General features: G+C 48.7%; 9 protein-coding genes across 9 annotated transcripts; 5 read left to right on the plus strand and 4 right to left on the minus strand.

Annotated features, from left to right (window-relative positions):
* Window positions 1-259: 259 nt before the first annotated feature.
* Window positions 260-3,569, plus strand: N7520_010775 (putative PHD finger domain protein; the record flags this gene model as incomplete). Its single annotated transcript, XM_057144708.1, has 2 exons — window positions 260-2,652; window positions 2,708-3,569. The coding sequence occupies 2 exons, from the start codon at window positions 260-262 to the stop codon at window positions 3,567-3,569; spliced, it is 3,255 nt and encodes a 1,084-aa protein (XP_056990462.1).
* Window positions 3,570-4,045: 476 nt separating this feature from the next.
* On the plus strand, window positions 4,046-5,275 carry N7520_010776 (RNA recognition motif domain-containing protein; the record flags this gene model as incomplete). The annotated part of the gene is made up of 4 exons (XM_057144709.1): window positions 4,046-4,082; window positions 4,144-4,249; window positions 4,303-4,661; window positions 4,716-5,275. The coding sequence occupies 4 exons, from the start codon at window positions 4,046-4,048 to the stop codon at window positions 5,273-5,275; spliced, it is 1,062 nt and encodes a 353-aa protein (XP_056990463.1).
* A 1,115-nt stretch (window positions 5,276-6,390) lies between these two features.
* Window positions 6,391-6,702, minus strand: N7520_010777 (DPY30/SDC1 family protein; the record flags this gene model as incomplete). The annotated part of the gene is made up of 2 exons (XM_057144710.1): window positions 6,391-6,475; window positions 6,542-6,702. The coding sequence occupies 2 exons, from the start codon at window positions 6,700-6,702 to the stop codon at window positions 6,391-6,393; spliced, it is 246 nt and encodes an 81-aa protein (XP_056990464.1).
* A 536-nt stretch (window positions 6,703-7,238) lies between these two features.
* Window positions 7,239-9,676, plus strand: N7520_010778 (fanconi-associated nuclease 1; the record flags this gene model as incomplete). The annotated part of the gene is made up of 3 exons (XM_057144711.1): window positions 7,239-7,684; window positions 7,732-9,115; window positions 9,167-9,676. The coding sequence occupies 3 exons, from the start codon at window positions 7,239-7,241 to the stop codon at window positions 9,674-9,676; spliced, it is 2,340 nt and encodes a 779-aa protein (XP_056990465.1).
* Window positions 9,677-9,976: 300 nt separating this feature from the next.
* N7520_010779 (40S ribosomal protein uS15) lies at window positions 9,977-10,794 on the minus strand (the record flags this gene model as incomplete). The annotated part of the gene is made up of 4 exons (XM_057144712.1): window positions 9,977-10,150; window positions 10,204-10,250; window positions 10,475-10,507; window positions 10,593-10,794. The coding sequence occupies 4 exons, from the start codon at window positions 10,792-10,794 to the stop codon at window positions 9,977-9,979; spliced, it is 456 nt and encodes a 151-aa protein (XP_056990466.1).
* A 669-nt stretch (window positions 10,795-11,463) lies between these two features.
* On the minus strand, window positions 11,464-12,879 carry N7520_010780 (8-oxoguanine glycosylase OGG1; the record flags this gene model as incomplete). The annotated part of the gene is made up of 3 exons (XM_057144713.1): window positions 11,464-11,900; window positions 11,948-12,738; window positions 12,794-12,879. The coding sequence occupies 3 exons, from the start codon at window positions 12,877-12,879 to the stop codon at window positions 11,464-11,466; spliced, it is 1,314 nt and encodes a 437-aa protein (XP_056990467.1).
* Window positions 12,880-13,061: 182 nt separating this feature from the next.
* N7520_010781 (splicing factor u2af large subunit) lies at window positions 13,062-14,898 on the plus strand (the record flags this gene model as incomplete). Its single annotated transcript, XM_057144714.1, has 4 exons — window positions 13,062-13,089; window positions 13,137-13,162; window positions 13,211-14,347; window positions 14,398-14,898. 4 exons carry the CDS (start codon window positions 13,062-13,064, stop codon window positions 14,896-14,898), a joined length of 1,692 nt encoding a protein of 563 aa, XP_056990468.1.
* A 982-nt stretch (window positions 14,899-15,880) lies between these two features.
* On the plus strand, window positions 15,881-16,232 carry N7520_010782 (uncharacterized protein; the record flags this gene model as incomplete). Its single annotated transcript, XM_057144715.1, has 2 exons — window positions 15,881-15,943; window positions 16,005-16,232. The coding sequence occupies 2 exons, from the start codon at window positions 15,881-15,883 to the stop codon at window positions 16,230-16,232; spliced, it is 291 nt and encodes a 96-aa protein (XP_056990469.1).
* A 248-nt stretch (window positions 16,233-16,480) lies between these two features.
* N7520_010783 (uncharacterized protein) lies at window positions 16,481-18,180 on the minus strand (the record flags this gene model as incomplete). Its single annotated transcript, XM_057144716.1, has 2 exons — window positions 16,481-16,588; window positions 16,648-18,180. The coding sequence occupies 2 exons, from the start codon at window positions 18,178-18,180 to the stop codon at window positions 16,481-16,483; spliced, it is 1,641 nt and encodes a 546-aa protein (XP_056990470.1).
* Between the last annotated feature and the right edge of the window lie 2,469 nt (window positions 18,181-20,649).

Below are 20,649 nucleotides of genomic sequence, written 5' to 3' on the forward strand. Positions count from 1 at the left end.
GAACAAACGCCTCCGCCTTGAACCAAGATAACAAAACACCTTCCCTTCCAACTGTCTGAGCATTTACGGGGCTATTTACCCCGCGTTCTTCAATCTTTTCCGATTTTCGATACCTACTTCTTTTAATCTCGCATCGCGCTTCAATAACCGCCCTGAAATACATCCTGTACTGCCCCTGAACGCGACTTGACGTTTCGATTGTTAATCACCCCAAATCCGCCGATCAACACACGGAAGCTGCCCCAGCCTCATGGGTGCCATGGCGCCTGCGTCTAGACAATCCATTTCAGGCAGGCCATCACGATCCACCCCTAAGTCATCCATGAAACCCCCGCGCGAGACCTTGGGTTCCCCCGACGAGCCTCCCATGAAGAAGCGCAGGTATGTGCCTGGTGGTCCCGGAGGAGGTGGACGATTCATCGATGTCGATGGCAACGAAGTCGAAGAGATGGTCTCCCCAAAGAAGATTAACGGAACCCCGAGACGGAACTCCATAAGCGCACGAAGTCGCCCTCCACGCGACATCGACCCTCTACTTGATGCCCCTCCACCACCGCCTCTTGAACCAGCAACACCACCATCTGTGACGCGTCCCCGGCGAGACAAGAGCCAAAATCGCGGTCGCTTTACCTCATCAACAGCTGCTGCACTCGCCTTACAACAGGGCGATGGCTACAAACCACGAGAGGAGAGAGGGTGGGAGGAGTTTCATCCTGATTTGGATATTGATAGCAGACTTGCTGTCTTCACAGCCGAGGAGGTGGACACGGTTGACCCTGCTGCAAACCAGCTGACTTTAGAGACATTGGCTGGCATGGCTGGCCTTGATGGCTCAGGGTTACCCATCTTTACACCTGACATGGCATCTCCCGGTCCATTCAAACGCAGACCTGGGCGCCCTCCGCGCCGTCCAGAAGCCATCCTTAATGCTTTACTCGCGCAACAGGGACCGAAAGTGATCCCACCCCCGGGACCCAACCCTAGGGAAAAGTTGACATTGCCCAAACCGTCATTCCGATTGCAAGATCCGTTCACCTTTTACGAGAAGAAGGGTATTGGCCACCAGAACTATGTTGATCGAACCATGGCCAATGTCGGATACCAAGAAACTGACTTGTTCCTCCGCCACGACCGGCGGTTTATTCGCATGACCGAAGGTGCGCAGGAAGATGACATGGATATCATCCAGCCAGCTGCCTCAGAGGGCGATGTCAATGCGACAAGTGGAAGAGTGGAGTACGACATGGACGAACAAGATGAGAAATGGCTTGATGATCATAACTCCAAGCGCAGAGATGATCAGCTTGAGCCCATCAAGCCTGCCATATTCGAAATCACCATGACCAAGATCGAAAAGGAATGGCACGCGCTTGAAAAGCGGATCCCCAAACCAAACCCCAAACCCCCACAGACACACCGCCCTCGCTCCAGCTCTGCTGCTGCGGTAAATGGAGAGACCGCTGGTCCTGGAGAAGAGCAGGATAGCAAGTGTGCTATCTGTGATGATGGCGACTGCGAAAACTCAAATGCCATTGTATTCTGCGATGGTTGTGACCTGGCGGTTCATCAAGAATGCTATGGTGTCCCATTCATCCCAGAGGGCCAGTGGCTTTGCCGCAAGTGCCAGTTGCTTGGACGAGGCTCCACCAACTGTATTTTCTGCCCTAATACCGAGGGCGCATTTAAACAAACCACTTCATCCAAATGGGCCCATCTGCTATGTTCAATTTGGATCCCCGAGGTCTCAATCGGAAATCCGTCACTTATGGAACCTGTCACAGACGTTGAAAAGGTACCGCGCAGCCGGTGGAAGTTGATGTGTTATATTTGCAAGCAGAAAATGGGTTCTTCGATTCAGTGTAGCAACAAAAACTGCTTCGTTGCATTCCATGTGTCGTGTGCACGCCGAGCGCAGCTGTACCTGAAGATGAAAATTGGCCATGGACTGATGGATTCACATCTCCTCAAGGCCTTTTGCGACAAACATGTGCCACCAGACTGGCGACTGGAGCATGGCACTGATGCTGCCACGGCCGATGCGATCGAATACTACCGCAATACCATGCAGGGTAAACGGTGGGGAGATAGCCAGGCTGCCGCGCTCTCTATGGGATCTGCGCTTGCCGAAGATGCGGAAGGAGAAATGACCCATACCCCCCGCATTACATTGACTGTCGGCGGTAACAAACGCAAACGTGCACCCAGAACAATCTGGAAGCTGCCTTCTGGGGCCCCAGTCATCCCACAGGTTGTTTTGAACTCGGTAGTGGCATGCCTTGGCCGATTCACCGTTCGTGGTCGCAAACAATACGCAGAAGAGGCGTGCAAGTACTGGACTCTCAAGCGCGAGGCACGTCGTGGGGCTGCTCTGCTTAAAAGACTTCAACTCCAACTGGAAACCTTCTCTTCCATGGAGATGACACGAAGAGACTACGTGGCGATGGGTGTCACCGGCCACAAACGGTTACAGCGACGCATGGAGTTCGGCGAGCGGCTCTACAAGGACCTTGACCAACTGAGAATGCTGTGCGATGAGGTAAAGAAACGAGAGAGGGAGAAGTTGAAAGATGCCGAAATGCTACGAAGCATCGTCGACATTGTCTACTTTCCCATCTTCCCTTTGCTGTGGCCAATTTTCGAGAAAGCTCAAGTGTAAGCTTTCATCATTGTTAAATATTCTTTTTCTACCAAACTAACATAAATACAGGCTAGATGGGAAGGGAGTTTTTGCGGCGGGACTATTATCGATTCGCAAGCGACTGGAAGAGCGGTTTTACCCGTCAGTGGCATCCTTCTCGGCTGATTTGGCTAGCCTATTCACCTCTGAGATTGGCGTGGGCCCTGCTGGTGATACTGCGGAACTTCAAGCGCAGATCAGTGGCCGTGCCCCTGAGCTTAGTTTGGAACAACGGGAGAAGCGAAAGCTGGCCAAACGAATTATCAAGTCTATCCAGCCTCACCTGGAAGATGCGATTCGAAAAGAGAGCGAGCTGAATCGCAAACCCTACGAAAAAGAACTGAAAGAGCTGGATGCGATCCTTGACCATAGCGTCATGTCTCGCCGAGGCGAATCCTTGGACCCGGAAGGGGACCATGAGGAGGTTGATCAAGCTGACACCAAATCTGAGCCCATGGAGGGTGTGGAGGAAACAGGCCCAAATTCTCCTGCTGAACCTCCAACTGCCGATGAAGTTGTGCCTACCAGAGAGAGTGACTCTGCAGAAAATCCTGTTGAAGAGCCTGCACCTATTGAGGAGGTTAAACCCAATATCAACTTTGCCTATCACCGGCACCCAACACCGATTTTGAGCGAGGAGGATCAGCAATTGCCTTTGGCACAAGGTGGAATCCAGTGGTACATGCAGCCCTTTGATCCCATCGGCACCACAGTCCATGAAGAACGCTGGACAGGCCGAGATGTCATGCGGGGGATGAGTGAGGAGCTTAGTGAACTGGATGAGGACGAATTGAAAGACCTGGTGGATGATGAGCTGGACCCAACCACAAAAGTCCCTTCTACGGAGGGCAACTCTCAGAATGTCCGTCGTACTCGTCGTTTGCGGGGTTGAGAGATTTGATTTTGATTTTCGTTTTATTACCTCATGAGCGACGGGCGTAGGCAGGAGTATTAACATGACATTCACGCAGCCAAGTTAATCGCTAGGTATGGGTACCAGTACACATGTGCAAAATTTTTGTAATTTGCCTATGTTAATAATAAATTATGTACTAGGACTACATACAAGATACCTTGAAATAAGTACTAGTCGCATTATATGCTTCAGTGCCTTGCTGGATTGCCCAACTTCCACTGCTGCCAGATGCACCTAAGTAATTGTAGATCCTTATTTTCTTCTTAATTTCTCCTTTCCTTCAACATAAACTTCTTGATTCTTTCATAAGTTTCTGTGCTTCTAGATTCAAACTTGCACTCGGGGGTGTTGTTCCCTTCCGGAGTCTTAGCGCCCGCTCCCTCTTATCAGCTCCAATTTCTCATCTCTTTCTTCCCTTCCTTCCATCAACCATTTCTTCTTTCCAAACCATCATGGCTGACTACGACACTGACATGGCCCGTTACCCGGGTATGTATCTACTCCTACTAATTGCTTTTCGCCTTTCTAATCAATGTTCTTTCTGTTACAGATGAGCCCCGGTACGACCGCGACCGCAGCGCCTCGCCTCGCGATGAGCCTCGCTCTGACCGCGACCGCGCTCGCAGCCGTTCCCCCAACGGTCGCTCAGAGGAACGGTATATAATTTCTTCTTCCTTGATGAGATAAACATCAACTAATAATTTTCTAGCCCTCTGCCCATTCGCAAGTCTTTGATCCAGGATGAGATGGTCGAGGAGGAAGGAGCTAGCAACACTGGTTCCAACTTGTTCGTCACTGGCATTCACCCCCGTCTGACTGAGTCGGATATCTCGCGCCTTTTTGAGAAATATGGTGATGTCGATAACTGCTCGATCATGCTGGATCCCCACACCAAGGAATCCCGTGGATTTGGCTTCGTCAACATGGCCACTGCCGAGCAAGCTGATGCTGCTAAGGAGGGTCTCCAGGGTGAGGTTATTGAGGGTCGCACTCTCAGCATTGAGAAGGCTCGTCGTGGCCGTCCCCGTACCCCTACTCCTGGCAAGTACTTCGGACCTCCCAAGCGTGGTAAGTTGTCATTCTGGTCTGTTTTGCGCTGTCTTAGCTCATCATTCCCTTTAGATGGACGTGGTCCTCCTCGCCGTGGTGACCGCTATGATGACCGCCGTGGCCCTGGTGGCGGTGGTGGTAACTGGCGCCGTCGTGATGATGACTACTACCGTTATGGCCGCTACGACTCTTACAACGACCGTCGCGAATATGGCGGTGGCGGCGGTGGCCGCGACTACGGCCGTGGAGGAGGTGGCGGTGGTGGCGGCGGCAGTGGTGAATACCGTTCTCGCGATTATGGTGACCGTGACTACCGTCGTGGCTCTCGTGACGACTACGGCTACCGTGGAGGTGGTGGTGCTGGTGGTCCTGACCGTTACAACGATCGCTACAGCCGTGATGATCGCCGTGGTGATGACCGTCGTGCCGGTGGTGGTGACGAGCCCCGTGGAGGAAGTGGTGCTCCCGGTGGTGCTCCCCCTAGTGGTGGTGCTGGCTACTACGACCGTGATGCCAACCCTCCTAGCTACGAGGCTGCTCCTCCTCGTGAGGCCCGTGATGCCTACGCCGGTGGAAGTCGCTCCTACGAGGGCCGCAGTGCCGGTGGCGAGGAGCGCTACGGTAGCAGGTAATGTATCCCCTCAAAAAGCAGGAGATATTAACAGGTGTCTCACTTCATGGTTGAATGCTCGACTGTCCACATTTCCTATGTTACCCCTTCCTCCCCTTTTCTCCTTTCCATTTCACAAATTGTTTTAATGCGGGATTTGACCGACGGGCTACGGGCGTCGTTGATTTTTTTGTTTGTCTTTGTTCTTTGCTCTTTCCTCGTCACGTCTCCTCAAAAGAACGATAATCGGAGCGCCATCGGCCAACTACGACCGACTCGGCAACATTCTCGATTATTTCTATCGTCATCTCTGGATCGCTAGATGATGTGCCTCCAATTTTTATGTTCGCGACGCAACTTCGGGAAACTCTAGCGGCAAGGAGGAAAACATTTATCGCTGTAATTCGGTTATCTCATGGGATCAGCACTCGGTCAAAACAATTCGCCTTATGCACACCACTCCAAGTAACGGCCCGGTTGTATTCGACCACTTAATCTCGCCTTCTTTCCCTTTCCACTCACCTTTCAACATTCGCCTTCGCCACGTCTTCGCGCTTGTAGTATTCGCCAAGATCAAAAGTGCTGCAAGGCGAATTAATGTCGATAAAGGATCGAAGAAGCTTAAGCTTCCTAAAAAGGTAAGATACTCTTGTTTACCTTTGTGGAAATCCAGGTGCCATTTGTCCCCTTGGGTTGAGACATCGTGGAAATTCACTGGTTGGATTGGTAAAATTATCCAACTCTAGTGAGCTGCTTACTCCCCCCTTTCTCCCCTTCCCTAGGACATTTAGATCTGGACTAGCGATAAACAACATATTTACGTCAACTCAAATGTTCAACTTGCGATCTTTGATACTGAAATCAGCTGTTAATGTCTAATATCCATAAAGCACTGAATAAGTCAACTTGGACATAGAATAGATGCACATGTCTATCTAGCCAGTGGGTATTCGTTTCTTGGGCACATTTCACAAAGTCCATTTGTAGCTCTACACACCTAAAACCTTTAAAGCGTCTTAACCTGCTTAAAGCAGAGGAACCTTGAGTATTCTTCTCATATTGCATGTACATCATAACCAAAAAATCTCCCGAAAGCACCTGAGAACGCCGTAACCAAACCCGACTGCCTCTGGAAGTCTAATATTCTTTCTTGACATTACCTTCCACCTCATTGCTCTTCTGGATCAAGAACTCCCCAAGTACGCGCAATGGATTTGAGGGTCTAAGGCACAACAACATCGCAGTTAGCCTCAAGTCCCCGGAGTATTCCAGCAGTATCTTCACTCACTGGTCTTTTGTAACAGCCTTCATCCCTTCCAGCAGGTATGGTACAATCTTCTCGTTCATATATTCCCGGGCCGGGGCCCCTCCAGGTCGAACTTGTGGGTTTGTAACATTGGAATTGGAAAGTTCTGCCATCGGAGTGTTGGAGCCGTTTGGTTCGCCCATGTTGTAGTTGTGTGTGGATTTTCGTGTTGGTTCGTTGACGGTGGACCAGATTGTTCTACCAAATTCGGGTGCAGAGTCTGCGCAAGAAGAAAGGAGATGTGAGACGGGTTCTTCAAGATGAAGTGGCAGGATACAGGAATGGAATGGAAGGAAGAAAAAGTCAAGGAAACAGTTTGGTTTGACGTTGCGCAGGAGCGGAGCTGTGGAGCTTCTGGAAGCTCCCGAGGGTGTTCAGTATCACGGTATCACGATTCACAGGGTCTCAAGTTGCTTTTCTTACCTGTATCTCAGCCATGATTGAGTGGTTGCTGATGATCAAAATGAGGCTTTATTCTTCCTCCTTTCTCTCTTCAATTTTCCCTCTGTATTCTCACAATCTAAAGTTCATTTAAGTCCTCACGTGCAAACAGATCAAACACCCGATCAGGTCAAAGTGCACACGTGACTTCGTGTCGCTGTCGGGTTTTGCTTTAACGCGCTCGCGATCTACAGACTCCGTTCTAACTGAATCAAGATCCTCATGGCTTCGCTCCAGAATGTCTTTGTTGCACTATTATGAGACACAGCGCTCTACCAAACGCAGAAAGGCATTTGACGAAAAGACCGATCTCGATAAAAATGCGAGCGATAAGCAACCACCTAGCCCCAGTCCATCCACTGGGGCAGTGGATGCACCTCCACTTGACGAAGCCGATTTGCCGCCCATGAGTAGCCAAACAGAACTGGAGACCTCATTGCCAGATATCAAGACGGATGAGCAAGCAATTGAGGAATATGAAGCATCACAGGCTGATGAAACGGAACCAGGGCTGCATGTGAGATTGCGGGATGGCGTCTGGAAAAAAGGCAAAAGCTCCATCTATGTCGATGCTTTCAACTTGGCACTGGAGACAGTACTTGATGAAGAACCGCACCTCTTCAGTGAGGCTGAGATGGAGGTGTTTACGCAGTGGAGGGAACTGTCATATGAGTCACAATATTTGTATGTTCATGACCTCTTTTTTTGGTTTCATAAGTTAATGGGATCAGGTACGTGCGACTCTTCTTGCGCAAGACATCTGCGTGGCATCGAGTCAATAGACTGGGATATTATTCAGATATATCCGATCTGTCCGCAGTAGCTGTTGATCTGCAATGTGATCGTACACTACCCAAAATTGAAGATCAAGATCCGTGTAAATTGGATCTTGTGGACACTTTTCGATTCGCCGACGGAACACAAGAAATCAAAACTTTGGAAGAGGCCTCGTCTCTTCTATTACTTGAAGAGCTTAAAGGATTCGCCAAGGAAGCCAAAGTGCAGGGCAAGAACAAGAAAGAGCTGCTGGCAGCTCTATGTGAGACCAGCCAGGCACAGACAGGCCTTGGGTTCAAAAATAAGACACACACCAAACAATGTGGAAACCGAGAAATCCATTTCTTGCAGAAGATCTTGGATTACACAGGCGATTGTATTCGGCTGTCTCCTGGACCCCGTTCTCTGTTCGAGCGGGTACACTTGGTCTTCTATAGATCAACCGAGTGGACCGAAAAGTCACTAACTACTATCATTCTAGCCAAGATCTCACGGAGAAACTTCCCAGAATACATAGTATGCCGCTCAAATTCCATTTTCCCCTCCAGGGGAGCCCTCTTAGAATTTGAAGCTTCCTTACGGACGCAATTTGACATTGACAACATCCTGGAGTTCAATGGCCCTCCAACTACGGATTCATTACAACATATTATTGATCTCGCCAATAAGGTTCATCCCCGATGGCAGGAACTAGCCAAAGAAGAGCAGCAGAAGGAAGACTCCATCTACGATAGCGGCGAGGGTGCTTATCTGCGCCGGTTTTCCCCCGCTTGGGTCTACACACGCATCATCCACAAGAGCCTACAACCTCTTGGTCGGTTCAAGGAACATAAACGCGAGCATGAGGTTCTCACGGAGCTCCTTGGCCAGCGTCTGTTTCACGCTGCCCGTCGTGGTGCCTGGTACCAGCGTAAAGCACTCTTAGAAGAGCACTACATGTGGGCCCTAACACCGACAGACGACCGAAGCGAGGAAAAGCAACGGAAGTTCTGGAGAAGAGTTGCGCTGCGAACGTGCGAGGAGGGATTGGAAGATCCACTCTGCCACTTGATATACCACTATGACCTGCAAAAAAGGGTCACAAAGCTTGAAAGGGCCTTGAAAGTCGTCAAGCGAGAGCAGCATGATTTCGGCCATGTGATGCTGAGCAAACCAGTCGAACGAACAGTCGAGGGAGTCCGTATCGAGCGAGACGAGCCCATGAAGAAGGGTAAACCCACGGTCTGGATCGACGAGAGAGAAGGGGGTGAGTGTCGAGTGGAGAGCATGTGCTTAAGTTGGTACCGCGATCATGGCTGGAAGGGCTATCACTCCGAAGGAGGTATTGTTCGAACCCTGGTAAGTCAATCTAATCTCCGATGTATACATGCAAATGCCAATCAAATGCAGTTCGGACTTCTCTTCTACGATATCTTGTTCACCTACGTCCCCAACGTCTTCCAAACACCATTCCAAACTTGCCCACTCGATCTGCATACTGATGTCTTCTATCCATCTCGGGCATCAGAGATCAACCACCGATTAGTCGAAATTACGAATGGTGAGGCCGAGTGTATCATCCGGAAGGTTCATACTCGCGAAGCAGCCGCACAACCCTGTGCTATTGGCATTGATTGGTCGTTCGAGCTTGAAGATCTGCTTGAGATCGGGCGGTGCTTTCGAGGTGAGGCTCTAGCTACTATCTGCAAGGTTATGGCACAAGAATACCAACAGCGTGGTGGTGGTATTCCTGACCTGTTCCTTTGGAACCCTGAAACAAAAACTGTTATGTTCTCGGAAGTGAAGTCTGAGAATGACCGGTTGAGTGACACACAGCGCCTGTGGATACATATTCTTCGCTCTGCTGGAGTTGAGGTTGAGCTGTGCAATGCAGTTGCGAGGGAAGTCAGGAGGGAATAGGTAAGGTGCCTATGATACCGTTCAATATACATGGGGATCAATTCGATCTCAGCGATGCATATATGGTTTACATATAACCTACGATACACGAATCAATGTTTACACTATCATTCTTGACTACGATCTACACCTCGCCCTTGGCAAGAAAAATGAATCGTAACGCATGAAAGGGTATAAGCTCGTAATAGTCTTCTTTTTATCTGGCGTATCTAGCCCATGAAATGAAAACTCTGGGCACAACCCAGCATTTTCCCTCCACGACCGATCCTCCAAAACCACAAACCAACACACTCAGTACGCTTACGCGACAAGGGTGGAGGCGGTGGCGCTCTCGTAACGCCAGGTGGGGGGCAGGACACCAACGGTCTTGTAGTAACGGGACAGACGGTGGATGCGGGACTCGATCAGAATCAGGCGGAACTTGGAGTCCTTGTCCTTGCGGTTACGCTCAAGGTGCTTGCGGACAGCGACGGCCTAGAGAATACAGATTAGATTGATTCACAGGGTAGAAGAGAGAAAAAGCTTACCTTCTTGATCAGGAAGTAAAGGTCCTCGGGGAGTTCGGGAGCGAGGCCTGTATTCCAAAATCTCTCTGTCAGTCATATTCTTGACCAAGCAGAGGCTTAGCTGCTGGTGCATTTCTGCGACCAGAGTTATAGGAGATTGGATAGATCATTGCAGGAACGACACTCAGACGAAGAAAATTTCGGTTCTTCGGAAAGAGAACAAATTCCGTGCAATTCACTCATCCGATTCATCCAATTGTAGGGAAAAGGGGGTTCGCGAAGGGAGTCGTACCGCTGGACTTCAAGATACGGAGGATCTTGTTACCTATTGAACGAAAAAAAATTAGCGACCGGCCAAATTAGACGTGGTTTCTTTTCGCGAAACCCTCTCCCAGCGAGAAATTCCATACCAGTGACAATCTTGACCTGGGCAACACCGTGGCTGTCACGGAGGACAACACCGATCTGCGAAGGGGTGGCACCCTTCTTAGCGAGCTTGCAGATGTGGTCAACAACCTGGTCGGGGGTGGTCTTCAACCAGGCGGGAGCGGTGCGAGAGTAGGGGATGGCGGAGGACGAAATGCCCTTTCCCTTGGAGTGGAGGCGACCCATTTTTGCTGGCTGAAGTGTCCGAGGAGAGCTGGTCGGAGGTTGTCGAGGTGGATGAGGAAATCGAAGTTCTTCGGAGATAATTTAGAATTGAGAAAGGGCGGATGTGTGGATCACGTGAATCACGTGGCTCGCTTATTTCATAGCAAAATTCTGTGAACTTCAGTTCCGCAACTTCTATTTAATATCATTTGTCAACCCATAAACTTCTTCATTTATTTTGGTTTTTATTTCAGACTTTGAACTGTCATCATCTACATGATCATCGACAAACTACCGATCGTCATCAACTCATACGTAACAGGTCAGTTTTGCCTTCCCATTATCTCTCGTCAACATCCCCCCTTTTATGATGAAAAACACATTTTACTTTTTTCTGGTACCTCTTGATTTAGAGGCGTGTTTTCGGATACGTCTCGATGATCTAACTGGACTTCTGATCTTATTCAATATACTCGCAATATTGTCTCATCAATTGAGAAGCTTTTTCACTGACTGCTCTCTAGACAGGATTCTTAGCTGCAGCACATTTCTAGCATATAAACAATGGATCACCTTTCAATATTATTTATTTCCGATGATATCTTATCAGCTATGGTATATGGTATGGCTGGTCTAGTGTACAAAATATTTCCGACGTAGTGTCAACGGTGGATGATGCTTGACAAGCTTTCAACGTCGAAGTCTCTTCGAAGTCCGTCGTGTTTCAGTCGTCTGCGAAACATGCATGGCTCCGTCTGTTGTTGCCTTGCGTTTCTTCTCATTGTTTTTGATCATGGGCTTGCTCTCAGGCTCTTCCAATTCCACGTCGGCATCATGCTCGGGGGCTATCAAAATTAACTCTGTGAGCTCAGTCTTGGTCTCAGTCTTGGTCTCAGTCTTGATCTCAATCTTTGAGTCATCTTCTTTCAAAACTGCTTCCACCTTTGTCGCCGCAAGTCGGTCTGCAAAAGAACGTAGGTTTGCGGTGAAAAGCACACTCTGCGCCCATCCGGCCTCTTGGCCCCAGAGTTTGCGAAAGTGGTTAGCCACAGCATCATATGTTGCTTTTGTCAAAGATTTTTGGGAGCCCTTGCCGAAGCGGTAATCCCGCTGCGCAATTTGCCATACTGTGCATTGTTAGAAATTTATCGGTCCATATTCTCTAGCAACTTACCATGAGTATCAACAGGCACAGATTCACCCCATCCCAACCCCATCAAGCACACACAGTCGGAAACCTTAGGCCCAACGCCCTGCAGCTCTAGTAGGCTCTCATGGGCATCTCGGTATCCTTGTCGGCCTTCGGGTTTCATCCCATCACCCGGCCGTGCCTCCACACCAAATGCAGGCGACTCGGGGTTACAAAGGCTTTCCAGCCATCCCTTCTCTCGCTCTTGAGACACCATAACAGCGGTCTGATAGATATACCTAGCTCGGTATCCAAATCCCAATGTGCGAAGATTGCCTTCCACATCCTTACCAGCTAATGCCTCGGGTGTCGGGAAGTCGTGATAGGCGCGACCTTCAATTGTACCAACGAGAGGTCCGTAATGAAGACATAGCTTTTCCACCATCTGGGAAATCCGTGAAATATTGTTGTTGCTACTGCAAATGAACGATACCAATGCCTCCCACGGGTCCTGGCGTAATATCCGAATTCCAGTGAACTGGGGTGCTTTTTTCTTGAAGTTAGGATCGTCCGAAGACCACTGTGCATATAGATCACCCAGGTTGGACGAAAGATTGAGATAATGCTTGATAATGCGGAGGGTGTGGTCATCTTTGATGTGAAATTCGGTGTCCGATTGCGCACGAGAGGGTAGCTCCGATGTAGGCGGCGTGGGAAGAGCAGATGACTGAGATTGATAGGTGCGGTAGAAGAGACAGCTTGAATCTTGTTTCAAAGAAATCAAGCGGCCATAAAGTACGCATCGCCATTCTTCACTTTCCGCAATATTATGCCATCTGCATGGTGCATGGGGTCAGCACTATTGAAGTGAGCGGATTAGGCCATACCAACCTGAAAGATTGACCACAACGAAGAGTTGTATTAATACACAACTCTGACAGGCTAACCGGCAGCTTGCGCCATTCTGAGAAAGCCATCTTTAACGGAAATTTGTTGATTGCTGGAACCTTGACGCGATAAAAAACGATAAGCTATTCTGCCACAAATTACCGCAAGCCCTAAAATGGAAGGCGGTCAACACATTACCGCCCCGTGCAGGAGCTTCCAGTTTTCCCCTTCACTGAAGCCATCAAGAGCTTCCTCACCTTTCAAGCTCACCATGAACGGCGATACCTATTCCTCTAGAGGTGAGTCTTAAATGATCAATTATGAATAATTAGGCTAATCATCACAGACTCTGGGCGTCCTCGCGACTACTACGTAAGTGCCAACGGTACAAGTGGCTTGAATGCGACTAACCCATTTCAGCGCGACGAGCGACGTGATCGCGACAGAGGAGACCGGGGTGACCGGGGTGAAAGACCTGAGAGAGGAGAGCGAAGACGATCGCGATCACCTCACTACGGCCCACGAGGCTCGCGCCGTGAGCCTGAAGCCAATTCGTACTCATCCAGCCGCGACTACCGTGCCCGCGAGCGAGAAGACCGCTACTCGAGCAACCGAAGAGACGACCGAGAATGGGATCGCGGAGACCGTGGAGACCGTGGTGGAGATCGTGGCGATCGCCGTCGCCGACCGGACCGACCCGATTTTGAAGAAAGACCCCGACGGGACCTCTTTGAGGAGCGTCCTCGCCGCGGTGGTGGTGGTGGTGGTGTAGGTGGTGGCGATCGGGACCGTGGAGATCGTGGTGGTGACAGAAGAGAACGCAGGAGATCTGCAACACCTCCCCGGAGGAAGGAGCCCACACCAGATTTGACCGATGTTCCCTCAATTTTGGAACGCAAGCGTCGCCTGACTCAATGGGATATCAAGCCTCCAGGCTATGAGAATGTCACCGCAGAGCAAGCCAAGCTCTCCGGCATGTTCCCTCTGCCTGGAGCTCCTCGGCAACAACCAATGGACCCCAGTCGTCTGCAGGCGTTCATGGACCAGCCTGCTGGTGCCACAGAAAATACCGCCCTCAAGCCATCCAACTCCCGCCAATCTAAGCGTCTCTTTGTCTACAACATTCCTCCTGGTACCACTGGGGATGCCATCATCTCGTTCTTCAACCTGCAGTTGAACGGCCTGAACGTGATTCACAGCGTCGATCCATGTATCTCTGCCCAAGTCTCCGAAGACCAAAAATTTGCTCTCTTGGAATTCAAATCTGCGGGTGACGCAACCGTTGCTTTGGCTTTTGATGGTGCCACTATGGCTGAGAGTGGTGACAAGGGTCTGGAGGTTCGGCGACCCAAGGATTACATTGTGCCCACTGGAAACGCAGATCAGGAATACCAGGAAGGAGTCCTTCTCAGCGAGGTTCCGGACTCACCGAACAAGATTTGCGTGTCCAACATCCCCTCCTACATTCCAGAGGAGCCTGTTACCATGCTGCTCAAGTCGTTTGGTGAATTGAAGTCATTTATCCTGGTCAAGGATGCATCGACTGAGGAATCACGAGTGAGTACTTCTTGAACGAGCTTTTCTATAACTTAACTAACCTCATTTAGGGCATTGCTTTCTGCGAGTATGTTGATCCTGCCGCGACTCCCATTGCTGTGGAAGGTCTCAACGGCATGGAGCTAGGTGACCGTCACCTCAAGGTTGTCCGTGCTAGTATCGGTACTACTCAGGCAGCTGGTCTGGATATGGGCGTGAATGCCATGTCAATGTTTGCTAAGACCACCTCCCAAGATATGGAGACTGGACGTGTGCTGCAGCTTTTGAACATGGTGACCGTTGACGAACTCCTCGATAATGAAGATTATGAAGAGATCTTGGAGGATGTTACCGAGGAGTGTGGGAAATTCGGAAAAGTTCTCAGCCTTAAGATTCCTCGTCCCAGTGGTGGCAGCCGCAGTTCGTCTGGCGTTGGCAAGATCTTTGTCAAGTTTGACACTGAACAATCGGCAACCAATGCCCTCAAAGCATTGGCTGGCCGTAAATTCTCAGATCGCACTGTTGTTGTTTCTTACTTCGGAGAAGAAAACTTCGATGTTGATGCTTGGTAATTTAGGAGCGATTTTATCATTTCTTTTGTCTTTCGTTTTGCTTCCTGCGGAAGGAGTCAATGTATCATAGCAGGATAGGTAACACAAACCACTTGGTCACGACAACTTGAAGTTATGATTCCAAATAGTTCAAGCTCTATTGTATTGAATCTTCTCGTCATTGACAGTAGTAGGAAACTAGTAGGCCTACACTAGGTCGAAAGTCTCGAAAGTTTTTAATAGACTAAAAAGACCAAACCCATCAACTTCGAGTATAATTATCTTACGGAATTTATTATCAGTAAAGGGGCAATTGCTCCACTAACCCCCTATATTACACTTATATACCCTAACTCATAAGCATGAATATACTGATGGCTCCGAACTAGGTGTCTACCTACAATATTACCCTTAAAATATTTACTCTCGCTACACATTCTTATACCCATGGATATGTTCGATATAATTTTATAGTATACTATAGCCCAAAGGTTAGGTGTTAGAATAGGTTTTGTAGTAGATGTTGGTATAGACCTGGTATAGATACTGGAAGCTACATATTCAAGTAGGCTATAGGGAACATGGTCTAGTCTGGTACTTATACTTGACTGAAGACCGTGGATATGTTCCCGACTGGGATAGATAGCGTGTGATATGAGTAAGTTAGGGGGTACGTGGAGCGATTCCTGAGATTACTTTAAAGCTCTAGATAATTAAGTTGTAGATCAAGGGGTTCTGTAATTATCACTGTGAAAGTAATTTTAAGGTACAGTATTGAGTAAGCATATACATGTATTTACTTCACCCAACAGCATTCAAGTTTACTTCTCAACAGCCTCATCTTTATTTCTTTTCTCTTATCACATCTATCTCTATCTTCACCCTTTACCCTACACATCTCTCTCTCTCTCTCTCTCTTTCTACACCCTTTGCCTCACATCTAATTTCGAAATCCACACTTTTCGACTTAAAAACGTCCCTGTAACAACTTCAAACCGTTATTATGCCTCATTCCAATTCCGAAGACCCACCGTCACCTTTGCAGCAGCGGCCAGAGGTCTATCTTGTATGTGTTCCATCTCTTATTTCCCTCAAAATTCACAAGGCTGATGATTACGAACCCCAAGACTGAAGAGGAGAAAACCCACCTTCTCAAAATCACCAAGGATATTAGCTTCACCGTGGACAATGCCCAAGCGATGTTATTCATGGCCGAAAGAGCTCTTAAGGCTATTGAAGAGCTGCTGGAAGGAAGGGATCCCATTCCTGATTCCCAAAGTCAGATGATGTTCAGCCACGCGCGCGAACTTATTGATGATGCCTATGCAGTCCTGAGTGATATTCCTAGGGGTTAAAACTTGGATATATCAAGCTTGAAGGTTCTCATACTGAGGCTGGAACTGAATACGTTGCTTCACTTGTATCGATTCCAAATGGTATTTTTCGATTGAAAAGCCTAGATGCATGTGAGGCTTGAAACTTTATTTTCATAACAATCCACAATTTTGCAAGTTGATAGAATCTCTTAAAGCCTTTTTACAGTGAAAAAATTATGTACAAAGTGGCCGTTCATCTATTCGAAAACTCTCACACGTTTCTCAAACTACTGGTGAGCGAGAATACGAGCGGCAGCAGCCTCCGCAATGATCATGATGGTGGTCTGGATGTTACCAGTTGGGAGATCAGGGTGGATACTACCATCAACAATGAACTATCAAGCAAATCCATTAGTTCCATATCAAAGATGTAGTCTTGGAGAGAGAGGCTTACCAGGTTGTCGGTTCCGTACACCTTGGTGTTGAGATCCACCACGGAAGTACCGCTCTTACGGCCATCATCGTTGCCAAGCTTGGCAGTGGTGGTGTAGTGCATACCAGGGGACAGAGAGGAGATAATAGCGGAAGCATTGGTGTAGGTCTCCAGCTCAAAACCAGAATTAGGTTCGTTGAAATCGTTGACGAGCGACTGGATGAAGCTACGAGCGGCCACGCGGTCACCATCAGTCTGCAGATAAGGAGACTTCTCGAAGATAGTCTTCTGGTTCTCGTCAATGCCCAAGACACCCGAAGAGGTAAGACCGTGGGTCATGTAGGTGGTGATATCGAGGACGGAGTCAGCCTTAGGAGCACATGAGCCCTGGTAGTAGCGGGTAGTGCCGTTGATCTCGTTGGAGGAGAAGAATGTCAAGCGGTGCTTGCCCTGGGTCAAGATACCATCACCCTTGCGGTAGAGACTGATGTCCTTGTGGTCAGAACCGTTCAGGATGCTCTCGTAGTCTGGAATACCGAAGTCGCCATCGGTCTTGGCCAGGATGGTGAAGATGGGGTGATCCTTGAGACCGACACCCACGGGCAGGTTGATCCATTCCTGCTCTGAGGGCACAGCAATACCGGCTTTCTTCGCGGTCTCGATCTGTTTCTTCGGGCCAATACCGGAGTTGAAGAGGAGGCGAGGAGTGCCGAGGGCACCACTGGCGAGAACAACACGACCATTAGGGGCAACGGACACGATCTCAGTCTCACCAGAAGCAGTCTGCAGCTCCACACCGGTGATTTGGCCTCCGGAACGCACAACGCGAATCACCTTGGTGTTCAGGCTCAGAGTGAACTTGTGGCTCTTCTGGGCTAGGGGTAGATAGGTGCGCACGGGGCCAGCGCGCATCTGATCCTGGACGTTCCATGCTGGGTGACTGTAGACCTGGTACTTCTCGTTAGGCTGGGTGATCATGTTGACGGACTTCCAGCCAAGCTTGCTAAGGAATTTGGAAAGGACAGTATAAAGTCCCTGGTCATAGTACTTGCCATCAGCGGAAGGCAAGATGGTACCGGGGTTGCGCTTATATAGTCTCTCGGCAGCAGGCTTAAGATCCTTCCACTTCCATCCCTCGGGCCAGTTGTTATTATCGTCAAAGTCATGCTCTGGTGGGTGCACAAAGACCATATAGTTGATAGTGACTCCACCGCCAAGCACACAGGCAGCATATCCTGACGTATCGGAGCATAGGTATTCGTCCCACGCAGGAAGTGAGCCAATATCGGCGGACAGGCCGGGCAGGTCGATCGAGGTCAAGCTGGTGTCCCAGGGGAGGGTGCTGTTTGCGCCGGTTGCAACAGTAGGCCCGGTGCCCTGTTCAAGGAGAAGAACACTCTTTCCAGCCTCAACAAAGCGCTCAGCCGTGATGATACCAGCGGGACCACCACCGACAACGATGTAGTCGTACGAGCCATTCTTGAAGCTGGTGGCAGAAGTCAAAGTTCCGGCAGTAGCCAGAAGAGCCGCTTGGCAGCCTCGAGAGAAACGCATAATTGCCGAATTCCGGAGAACAGATTACTGAGGAAACCTTAGCTTCATTTTCAGGGGAACGCAGTTCATTTAATAGACCCATAAATTTCCATGGGAAGTGGTCTGTTGACAAGGTCTCCAGGGCCGAACCCATCTTCCGTCATAATTCCCTCCTGATCGTGTGGCTACCTTCCCAGTATGGTTTAGATGTTGATTGAAAATGCCGAGAAAGCGGCTGGGGCTATGGATAGATGGATCCTTGTGTGGATTCTTCAATCCACTAAACATGGAAAACTCTGGAAGCTGACCAGATTGAGGATAGTGTGTTCTTGTCATTGATCTTTATCAGCACATTTCGTCCACTCGAAGGCCGTGAATGGATCCACCGGAACACTATCGGCTTCCCGACCATGTCCCGGACCGGACAATGTCCTATGAAACAAGTGGCTGAAGTGGAGATGTTTCTGAAGAGGCCAGGATCCCTATGACAAAATTTCATCTAAAGTGCCTTATCTGATTGAGATCGTCCGGCTCTTCGTTCACCCGGAAAACTTCAAGCCACAATGATCCTTGAAACCTAAAAAATCTTGGTTTTCCTCAACATCAAACATTAAATTTTATATGAATGGAATTCAGGTCGTAGATAGCCTATGTTGAGAAACCGCTGCAGCCGCTCGCTCATACATCAGAGTGGCTCATGATCAACACTCCGCTATTCATGACAGTAATGATCATACCGGGAAACCTGGACTACTTAGTAGAGACGAATCGCCTTTTCTTTATCTGATCATCAGCCCCGCTCTTTCGCAGGGTCAATTGCAAGGTTGGCGAGAAAATAATAAACTTCCTTGCTCCACCAAAACTAGGGTGGGCTATTGTGAACTATAGTGAGGAACAAGTTTGCGAACCAGAATCATCCACCGAGGGGTATGATTTGAATATAAAGAAAAAAGAAGAAGCAGGATTAGCTTGTATAATCGAAAGGTTCAGGGTTGTCTGATGGTCTAATCTCTCAATTGAAGCACTTGTAACGTGTTTCACAGGTGAGTGGCGCAGCCCCATACATTGTAGTAAATCCGTTAAATGTCAACTCATTATCTCAACGCCAATGGTCCGTATCCGTGTGAACTCTCCTTGAAGCGTAGCATATGATATCTAGACCTTTTTAGGGAGTTTCGAGAATTTCCATGGCGTAGTGGCTGGGCTCAATATATCTCATCGGTTTGACGACATAACTTTCTGGACCGTGATAATAAAGAGCTCTATTTATTCAAACTTGATATGTGCTTCTTGTGCAGGATTTTTATCAATATTTATTGGCAAATACTGGAACAGAATACAATTGGTAGTGATTGTTGAGATATTAGAGTAGTAAATATCACATTTACTATAGTGTTTGGGGGTGCGCCGCTCACCCATGAAACACGTTTGTTTTCATTTATTTACCAGATCATTTCACGCCAATCCTATGGTCTAGTAGCAAGTACTTAACCGATATGTGGAAGATGGTAACTCTCGCCGACGCCAAGGGTTTAGCGCCGCCGAGTGTTTCCTGATTCCGAGTCTAGGGCGGCACAGACCCGGTCGATCTTAATCCACGCATGACTTCATATCTAACGGTTGTGCTCATTTATATGTATTCAAAGTAAGTTACTTAGCCCGTGAAATATTACAGTGAAGAGATCCATCCGCAAAAGCTTACGATGTAATTGATCAATGCCCCCATTCTCAACTCCTCTCAACCCCTGTGCATTCTTTCTTCCAGCCTCATACAAGAATCAATATTTTAGCCAGCTTTAATTAAAGAATAAGAAAGACACAAAGTCCACATACTTCTAGAGACATTAGATACCACAATGATGCTAGGGCTCTAGAAAGGAAATGGCCCGGACTCACTCCGACCCCAGATTTCAACCCCGCATTTTCTCCGCATTGGTTATGGACATACCCGGCGACACTTTCCTTTAATTCCAATCAATCTCTCGATCTATATTGACTCTCTATTATTCTGTAAATTCTCTTTTACAGCAATATGCGGAACAAGGCCACTCCTTGGTGAGTGACCCACATAGACAATACAGTCCGATCACTGACTGAAAGGGTAAAAGCCAGGAATGTCGCGGTAAGTAAAATGCAACTGTCCGACATTTGTACCTTGACTGATCAGATGTTTAAGCTCGTCATGTGAAGTGTGAGTTTAGATGGGGCTCTTCAAGTACTGAGCACTGACCAGAACTAGGCGATGAACAGAAGCCGAAATGCCAACGGTGCGAGCGGATGGGTACATCTTGCGTCCGGAAAGCTATTTCTTCGGGATTTCGTCATGGATCTAGCGCGAGTTCCCAGTATGAGTTTGCGGATGATCAGCCCTGGTTACCGACCGGGTACGGTATGGAACCCGAATGCCTGTTGATCGGCTACGTTACTAAGCTGAGCATTAGTGGACTATACGTATGTTGATGAGACAGTCGACACCGCTAGGTATTATTA

The sequence above is a fragment of the Penicillium odoratum genome (assembly GCF_028828045.1).
Source record: "Penicillium odoratum strain IBT 22623 chromosome Unknown utg000008l_segment0_segment0, whole genome shotgun sequence".
Classification (NCBI taxonomy): Eukaryota; Fungi; Ascomycota; class Eurotiomycetes; order Eurotiales; family Aspergillaceae; genus Penicillium; species Penicillium odoratum.